Raw genomic sequence first — 9701 nt, forward strand, 5'->3', positions numbered from 1 at the left:
CAGCAGGGAATATCCATGCAAGGTGATGCAGTGCAATTTGGGGCCCATCAGTACATTTTTAGAAAACACTGAACCCTTTCAGCTGTCTTGTGTTCGGCTAGATCCAGAATCTTACTCCCTACAGAAGGATTTTTTGGTCATTTCAGTGGTATGGTTTCACTGCTCAGGAAACAAAACACCACCATCATACACAGAATGTTCTAAAAAAACCCAATCCCAGGCTCCCATCTTTTTATGTGAGTCTTTCACCTGGTCCACTGGATTTCATAACTTTCACTTCCACGGCCTTCCTACTGCAGGTCCTGCCTGCTCCCTTCTCACCTGGATGAAGGCCTGCAGGGTGACAGGGAGATGAAATCTGCTCACCAGAATGTCGGCCCCTCCAGCCACAAGGTGAAGGAAACAGCCTGACCAAGCTTCACTGTCCATCCAAGGGACAGAGCACTGGGTACCTGGCATAGCACCTGGCCATAGAAAGCAGGTTTTGGTATGGGGTGACCATGAAGAACAAAAAGGCCTGCCCTGGAACAGCTGCAGGAATACTTGGAAAATGCCAAAACACAAAAGATCCCAATAACAAACATGGAATCACTTATATCCAGTGAAAAAAAGCATTAAAAAAACTGAACAATACCAGCTCTGTACTATTGATTTTCAGATAAATGTCTGGGTCTGGGAGTGACTGCAAGCACAAAATGAGAAGATTTGGATAGAAAGCTGAATGCTATTTTGGCTCTCCTATGACCTTGCTGGCCATACATTCTATGAAGATTATCAGAACTGTAATTTGGTTACCACTACAACAGGTTCAGGCTTCCCAGCAGCAGCTTGCTGCAGCTGCTGAGGTCAAAGATCAATTTCTTGGGTTTTTGAGCTACATGAATGATCATTAAACAAGACTGCTAAAGAAGCAAACTGTCAAAGTCATTTCATTTATTTCTTAATAACACATCTGTACAATTTTCATACATACAGCAGGAAATGCACATTGGTTACACAATGGCATTTGGCTGCATTTCCAAGTATAATACAGTAAGTGCAACTCCACTTAAAATGTACATTTATACAACTTAAACAAATTAAGGATTGCTACACCACTATCTGTGACAGTATAAAGCTTCATTTATGTTATGTCTCATTACTAAACCACTTCCTGGTTAAATACAAAACATATTCAATCATTTAAAAATGGCCTTTGTGGTACCTGGCCAGCATATAAAATATCTGTTGTTTAAAATTTAACCATTAACTTTTTGTTTTAAAAAATAATCCTCTAAGCCTATTTAAACATTTGCTATTGAACTGTTATACTGACACTTTGTAGCAGGAACCAAATTTTACCCTCCTTTTGTTTGTTCTTGCTTATCACCAAAAGAAGTTACTTTTGCAATGTATTGCAGCTTTATTCAGATACAGCCAGGTGGTTAAACTATTTATCAATTTTACTCAAAAGGTAAATAACATTTTTCATTAAAGAAAACAAAATTACATTTCAGAGATATTTGTCAAAATTTTAATGGGTAGAGTGCTACCAGCACTAAAAAAAAAAGAAAAAAAAAGAAAAAAAAGAAGAAAAGAAATAAAGAAAATTATTAATTTATCTTTTAAGAAAGACCCGAATATTCTTATAATTTTACTTTTGGAATACATTGGTCCACAGACCACATTCTTGTTACAGCTTACCAAATGAAACCCAAAATTTCTTATTGCCGTCCCTGTAACAGGAATGGTTCAGTTTTAAACCTCCTTTAAAAATATACATTTTACAATCCTTTCACCTCAACAAAGGTGACACTGACAATAAATACACTGGTTTGGTGGGTTTTTTCCTTCACTATGAAAAGTCCACAAACTACCTGTTGTATGCCCTTTCTTTTTTAGATTTCTCCAACGCCTTGTCCATAGTTTTCTCGTTTTCTCCTCTACATTTGGGGCAGTACCATTTGCCCTTTGGTTTATGGTTGAGTCCCACACAAGAAAAGTGAAACCATTCAATGGGGCACTCATCATTATCACATCCTATCATTTCTCCATAGGAGACTTGGTTGCACAAGCAGTATGTTGGCTCATTAGGGTCAATAGGAAGGTCAGGGGGAGAAGCTTCCCGCTCTGCTTTAGCCTTGGATCGTTTCTTCTTCTTGGATGTTTTTGCTTTCTTCTCCTTTGGTGTTCCTGAGGTGATGTCATCATGATCATGATTATTTGAGGCATTTTCTCGATTCTCATTATTCCGTTGCCTCCTCGATCTCTTGTTGTTGGGCTTTTCAGCCTGTGTGATTGTCTCATTCTTCGACTTATCCTGGCTGGCTTTCCCGCTGTTCCCAGTGGTGTCATTAGTCTCTTGACAAGTCTCAAACAGCTCCACGTGGCTGTCCACTTGCCTTGTTCTGTTCTCAACCAGCTCCACCATCTGACTGACGATTTGGATCTTCTCATCCCCCAGTTCCTGACTTCGAATCAAGGCTCTCTGTATGCAGTGCAACATTCTCCTCTTCTGCACAGCATCTGTCTCCCGTTTAAATTTTTCATAGTAATCATCCAGGTCCTTCAGAATCTCTGCAAAGAAGAAATAAAAACTATAAATATTTTTGACAGGGAGAATGGCAAAACAAAACCTCCCATTTTTCCTTCCATACAGCAACAACTTCTTGTAACATGCAGCTCCAATCAAAGACAGATGCCCTGAAGCTTGTACCTGACAGCAGCTCATGGCTCCACTGGACTGCTTTTGTTCTAGGTGGTCCCACAGGAATGGAATGCAAATGCTGATTTAGGAGAAAAAAAGTGACTAAATATATTTTTACGTATGTTGATAATGCTTCCCTTTAAACTTTTCAGTAATTAAAAAGAAGTAACTAAACCAATAAACGTACCATCAAAAGTTCCAAGGTTAACTGAAAAATTAGAGGGGAAATTAGTGGACATCTTCCATATAACAACATTAACATTTTCAGTTAGAATGACAGAGTGGGAGAAAGAGAGTGGGACAGAAAGAAAGCACAAACCAGCCTAGGAGCACCCTGCTGGGTTACTTGACAGGAGATGCAGAAGCACCAAATACATGGTCTAGACCTAAAGCTATTTCATCCAATACTGTCGAGCTATTTCTGCTGAAAATATGAGGCCATGTAAATCCCTGGATTGCAGAACTAGGATTACAATATCCAGGATGTTTAGATTATTTCCCACCTATACTTTCTGTAAAATACATGTTGCTATTCTTTAAAACACAAAAATATTATCTTCATTAACTACTTACTGCAGAGCAGGAAGTAAAGTTAAAAGAACATTAGAGATGATAGGCAACAATGGGGAGCAGCTAGAGCTTCTGCTTTAAAATATGGTACATCCTGAATTGCACCTCAAGGATTGTTCTAACAGTTTATAAAACAACAATGCACAAAGTATCTAAAGCTTCAAGAATGGCTCTGGAAACCTCTTTTTAAGAAGATGTTTTTGAGTTTCATTATGATACCCAAATGAACTACAGCATACAGGACACTCAGCACTCCATATTAAGTCCTCAAAAACACACTGAATGTTTTTCCTGCATCTCCTTTCTTCTCTGAATTTTCCCTTTCTCACAGGTTAGAACAGTCTGTCTTAGAGAAGCAAAATATATTAAATATACATATATAAGATCTGACTTTAATTCATCTAACAGAAACTAGGATCTCTCATACATGCCAATGGCATTACCAAAACGTTTTTAAACTTACATTTTTTAAGTATTTATTTATTCATAGGAACATGTGACACATATGCAAACCAAGAGTTATCCCGTGGTTTAGATTTTGGCTTTCCTCGGCAGAGTTTTTAAACATGATTTCCAGTGAAGACATGGAAATATTACGCAAGCTTTATTCAGATTTTAGAGCTGCAGCTTGCGCTTCACACATTGGTTAAGCACGACCTGTCTGTCAGCTGGCTCTGCAGTATAGCCTATCTGACCAAATCGGTATTCCGATATGTTATTAACCATTTTAAGCAACTTGTGTTTTTTTTAACCTACAAAAAAAGCCCAAAACAAAAATAAAAAATACCAAAAACTGTATGCCCAAGATGCCACCAAAAGATCCTTCAAACATACAGCAGATTCTACATTCGGGAAGGCTGAATACGCAGAGTTAATGGTTTTCAGTGGCTGAAATAGAGTTTTCTGCTTTAAGCTTTGGCACTTGACTGATGCCATCAGTCTAACCCGTCAGAATCTGGTGGGTGGGCATCTTCTATGAAGAACGGTCTGTCTGAACAGCACAAAACCATTACCGACGGAAGTTCGGCGCCGGGAAAACTTCGGTTCCAGCACGGCCCGCTGCCATTCCCGCCCGGCTGCGGGCTGGGATCGCGCCGAGCGCGGCCCGGCCCGGGCGTGTTTGGCATGTGCGACACGGAGCGGGGGCCGCGCAAAGCCGAGGGCGCTCAGCCCCGGCGCCGGGAGCGCAAAGCCGCTCGCTCGGTGCTGAGGGAGCCACCGGGGCCGTGCTGCGGCTCGGGCTGGCTGCAGCTGCCGCCGCGGGAGCCTCGGCTCACGGCGATTCCAGGAACCCGCGCTGCCGCGCCGTGCTGCAACAGCGGGAGCGGAGAGCTGCGCTCTGAGGCACTGGCGAACGCGCGCTCCCGGCATCACAGACACCACTCAACCGGAGGGAAGCCATGTCGCTACCAGCGCAGCTCCGCGGCCTCACGGGGGCTCCGACGCCGCGGAACGACGGCGAGCGGGACGCGGGCGAGAGCCCGGCCTCCTCCCCGCCCCTCTGCGGCGCCCGGGGCCGCCCCGGAGGTGACGGAGCCGCCATTGTTCTCGGGCAGGAAACCGGGACGTCCCCGCGGAACCCGCGGCGGTCCCGGGGGCGCGGGGGGGGGCGGGGCGGCCCCGCCCCCGCCGTCCCGAGCGGGGCCGAACGGGCTCTCCCGGGGCAACAAACGAGTGATTGACAGGGAGCAGCGGCCAATCACGGCGGGCGGGAGCGAGCTGGCGCCCGCCCCCTCCGGCCAGTCACGAGCGAGGTGCGGCTGGAGCAGCGGCGCCCACTCCCCCCCACCCCGGACACGTCAGTCACTCTCCGGACGGCCAAGGTTGCCCCGCCTCCTACTGTGAACCCGGCCAATCAGAGCGCGCCGGCCGGGGCCGGCCGAGATATTCAAATCAACCCCACGGAAAAGTTGCTTCTCGAAACGTCACGACGGGGCGGGGGCGCGGGACGGGTCGGCTCGGCCCCGGAGCCAATCCGCGCGGGGAGGCGGGGCACGGCCGGCCCGTGGCGACGGCCCCGCCCTATCAGCGCCCCCGACGGGCGTGGCCAACCGCGATATGCTAACGAGGTCTGTCTATAAAAAGAGCGCGGACGCCCCTTCCTAGCACAGCGCGGAGGTGCCAGCTGGACGTGGTTTCTTGGGGCGCGATGTCCGCCTTGTCCTTTTCTTCTCTTCCCACCCCGAAAGCCCCCGCGGGCTCCTGAGGAAGTTTCCCCCGGACCCTTCCCCCGGGAGCTGACGGGCTCCCATGGTGAGCTGCCCGAGGAGCGGCTGAGGCAACGGCAGGCAGGGCTCGCTGCCCGCCGCCCCTAAGGCCACATGCACGGGGGCGCGGGCAGGGAGAGGGGGTCCCCCCTCCCGGCACCCCGGCTGTCACCACTACCTCCGGCACAGAATAAAGCGCCCCCCCCCCCTGCTTCCGAGCGGACGCCAGCGACCAAGTGACAAAGCTGCCCCGAGTCCCGCAAACCGGCCTTCCCTCCGCCCGTGGGGACGGGGACGGGGACGGCGTGCCCCGAGCGCGGGGAGGGAGGGGGGCGCTTCAGCCCGGCCGTAAACGCGACCGTGTGTGCCGTCCCCCCCCATTCACACCGCACACGCCGGTCCTGCCCCTCGGCCCCCCCGCCCAACGGAGCGGGGCTGTTTCACCGGGTGAAACGAAACCCACCGAGGAGGGAGCGAAGAAAGCACACCCTGCCCCCCACTCTCGCCTAACCCCCCTCTCCTCCCTCCCTCCTTCCCTCCCTCCTTCACTAGCTGCCTCTCTCCCCTACTACAGCCATAATGAATACTGTACATTCCTAAATGTTGTGCTGTAATCTCTTCCCCCTCTATCCACCCAGCACTTTCTTCCGTACCCCCAAACCCTTCCACCTCAGCCCCACGGCCAGGGACGGCCCCCCTTTGTGCACCGCACACCCCACTTCCCTGCCCCCGCCTTCTTGGCCAGCAATTTACACAGAAAAGCAGAGTCCTTGCTTAATAAGAAAAGCCGGAGACCTTTTGTTCCGCCCCATGACAAGAGCTAACGCTGCAGATCAGTCCCTCTCTCTCCTCGGATCTTTCCTCCCGGCTTTCTTCCTCCTTTTACCTCTCAAAAATAAAGCTACCATCCCTGTGGGGTGCAGAGGGGCAAACGGAGCCGAGGCTCAGCTCTAAAGAAAAGAAAGGGAAAGACACCCTCCCCCCCTGAGCCCCAAACCACATACACGGACACACAGATATATAGAAAACACTTACCTTGATATTTGGCGTCAATTTCCCTCATCAAGGAGACATTTCTCTGCAGATCGAAGGGCATAGACTCGATGGAGTCCAGATAATCCTCCACATAGTTCACTAGGTGAAGCTGGTCTCCGTTTGCAGGACTCAACATTTTCATCCGGCAAAGAAACAAAAATCCTTCCCCACACCTCTCCGTGTGAGAGCAAGTGCTGCTCCCTTCAAAGACGGTAACCCCGATGAAGGTCTCACTCCCTGCCCACCTCTCTCGGTAGCTCCCCCCAAAAAAACCGAGGGAAGCTACATCTGACTCCTCTTGTGTGAAAAAGAGGGAGAGAGAGACACACACACACCCTCCGCTAGTCCCCTACAGCCAGCAGCAGCTGATTGAATGGCTGTCGTTGTGGGTAATTCACGAAGGAGGTGGTAAGAACAATCAGAGGGATTTGTGTGTGTGTATGTGTGTGTGTGTGTGTGTGTGGGGAGGGGAGGGGGGGAGGAGGAGGAGGAGAAAGGAGGGGGGCTTAAACCAGCTCCTCCGAAACAATCTGGAAACAAAATGTGCTCTGCAAAGTGTCTGTCAGAGGCAGCGGCAGCCCCTCTGCCTGCGCCAGCGCCGCTCTGCTCTGCTTCTCCTCCGCTCCCCCCTTCCCCGCTCTCCTCCTCACCGCCGCCGCCGCCGCCGCTCCCCGGCGATATCAACGCAGCCTCCTCGCTCCCATACGCCGCGCTAGATCCAACGTGGAAAACCCAAATACCAGTTTCAAACACTTGGGAAACATTCGGCCCCGCCAGCCAGGGCGCATGCGCTCTCTCCCAGCGCTGTGTACACACACACACACACACACACACACTCTCTCTCTCTCTCACACACACTCACCGCACACACTCAATCCCTTCCCCCGCCCAGAACCTCCGCATATCCATCGGCCCGCCTCCCTTACTCACGTTTGGGGAGGGAGGGAAGGCGGCGGGGATGCGGGCCGAGCCAGGGGGCGGGCGGCGCAGGGCCGGCGTGGGCGTGGGGTGAAGGAAGCCCCGGGGAAGGCGGAGGCTCCGGTGAAGTTGTGCGGAGGCTGCGAGGCGAGCGGCCCGCGGGGGGGCTGGGGGGGGATCGCGGGGGCAAGTGAATGCTTTTGCGGTAGGGTACCGGGACTTTGGAGGAGTCTCGCCTCCTGCCAGCTCGCCCCGGGATGGAGCGGCTCCGAAGCCCTTCCTAGGAGAGGGGAACACTGAGAACCATGCGACGCCACTCCGCGCTGCGGGCAGGGCTGTGACCGGCGCGGCGCCGGACGCTGAGGGGAACCGGGGAGCGTTCCGTCCCTCCCTCCTCAGCAGGCACCCGCATCCATCACCCCGCGGCGCCTGACAGCTGCCCCAGCCAATCACCGCGCCCCTCGCGTCCCGCCCCGCGGCCCCCTTGGCCAATCCCCGCTGTGACACCGCTGCCCGGGATACCGCGCGCCGCGGCAGAGGAGGCGGTAACGCCCGAGGGAAGGGGGCGGGCCTGCGCACGCGCAATTCCTCTGGCGACGGGGAGAAAATGGAGCCGTTAGGGACGCAGCGCGACTACGTTTCCCAGCGGTCTCCGGACGGGTGCGCATGCGCGAGGCAGGGCTGCCTGGAAGGCGGGAGGGAAGGAAAAGGGAAGGAGGGAGGGTATCCGAGCCAGCGAGCTTGCTGCGGCTGCCTTGTCCCGTTCAGTGGCGAGGGAAGGGTCACCGGGGGACGCCGCCGGGGCTGCGTTGTACAGGAGGCTGGCGGCGGAACGCCCCCGCCCCGCATGGTTGCCGGCGGAGAGGGCTTACTGCCGGCAGAAGGGGAGGAGCAGAAGGGGAGCTCGGGTAGAGCCCTGTGCTCTCCACCACAGTGTCCCGGCGGTCGTGCGGAGGAGCCCCGCTGTCGGTCAGCGTTGCCTTTGTGTCCTGGAGTCGCTGCCATGTCCCGGAGGCTGCAGGCACCCGTCTCTGCCGGGATCGAGGAGCGGGGAAGGCGGGGCTGGAAGGACCTACCCCAGCTCTGCTGAAGCAAAACAATGTGCGCTTTCTGCCTCTTGTTGTTTTAGCAGACGTCACCGGCAATCCCCTAATTTAGGGGAGACTGAGTCATCACTTGTGAGCGCCCGGACTCGCTGGTGCAGTAGCTGCTCAGTGAGGCCCTGGCGCTGTGCTCGCTGCAGGAGCGGCGGCCTGGCCGGGCACCTCAGCCCAGGCTGAGCCCTGTTCAAAGGCTCTGCTGCTGCCAGCAGCTTGGTGTGTGAACTGGGGCTCTCAGGGAAGAACAGGCACAGTTTAGCAATACTTCCAGTATCCTCCCTCCCACCCTCCAGTGGGGAACATGCACCCAAATACTTTCTGAGGAGTGGAGACGGTACCACAGACCAAACTTTCTGAACTGATACCGACCTGCTGTTTCGGGCAGATGTCAGAGGGCACTTCCTTGTTTTCTGAAGATCCCTGTAAGTTCTCCCGTTATTTTCTTCCTCTTATTTTCTGTTTCCAGGAGTTGCTGTAAAAAAATGAGTTGCTGAAGTAAATAAAACCCACATACACAAGGTCTCAAGTTTTTAACTTAGAAGCACCATGGCATGTAGGCATTGCTCCAAGCCAGTGTTTCTGGACCTGTGTGCTTTGGTTTACTGTGGCATAGAGAGGGAGTTGTCTAATGGCTGCACTAGCCTGGGAATAGGTATTCCTATTCTAATTCTAGATTGTTGGCACCTATCTGGTTGTTAAAGCCTTCTTACCTTCAAGAAGGTGAGCCACTGTCAGCAATTAAAGGTAGTTAACAGTCCCCTGGGTAGTGTAAGAATCCAAGCCAATAATTATGACTCAGTAGAGGCAAGACATCTGAAAAGAATACAGATGAGTCCTAAAAAGAGTCATTCTTGCAAAAAAGGTAATCATCATTCTAGACACACACAAGTAATTACACGTATAAATAAAAAATGGTTTTGTAAAAGTACCTGTTAATTTACTAAACAGGAACTTTTGTCCCTCCTCTTAATAAACAAAAAAAAAATAGGAAGGAAAACGCTGAAGTGTAATGGTACCTTGCTAAGTTGCAGCAATACTATCTTTCAACAAAAGTATTGATAGTTTGGATGTGCTGAGTTGAAAGAGCTTGGTATCATCTGTCTCGTAAAAGAGTTGTCTGCTGTCTCTGTTAGCTCCTTGTATGTTACTAGAAGAGTGACAGAGAAAACCATCATGGGACTTTGC

At 51.6% G+C, this 9701-nt stretch overlaps 1 protein-coding gene across 5 annotated transcripts; it reads right to left on the reverse strand.

The window, feature by feature from the left end:
- Nucleotides 1–918: 918 nt before the first annotated feature.
- On the reverse strand, nt 919–7368 carry ING1 (inhibitor of growth family member 1). 5 transcript variants are annotated; one of them, XM_066545317.1, is made up of 3 exons: nt 2874–3333; nt 2696–2765; nt 919–2556 (listed from the first exon to the last, which is right to left on the reverse strand). In XM_066545317.1, exons 1-3 carry the CDS (start codon nt 2946–2948, stop codon nt 1853–1855), a joined length of 849 nt encoding a protein of 282 aa, XP_066401414.1. In that variant the 5' UTR covers nt 2949–3333; the 3' UTR covers nt 919–1852. The 5 variants fall into 5 exon arrangements, with proteins under 5 accessions (XP_066401414.1, XP_066401415.1, XP_066401418.1 ...); XM_066545318.1 differs by lacking the exons at nt 2696–2765; nt 2874–3333 and adding an exon at nt 6499–7368; XM_066545321.1 differs by lacking the exons at nt 2696–2765; nt 2874–3333 and adding an exon at nt 4270–4504.
- Nucleotides 7369–9701: the final 2333 nt, after the last annotated feature.

Source organism: Molothrus aeneus, chromosome 2 (genome assembly GCF_037042795.1).
Source record: "Molothrus aeneus isolate 106 chromosome 2, BPBGC_Maene_1.0, whole genome shotgun sequence".
In the NCBI taxonomy this organism is placed as follows: Eukaryota; Metazoa; Chordata; class Aves; order Passeriformes; family Icteridae; genus Molothrus; species Molothrus aeneus.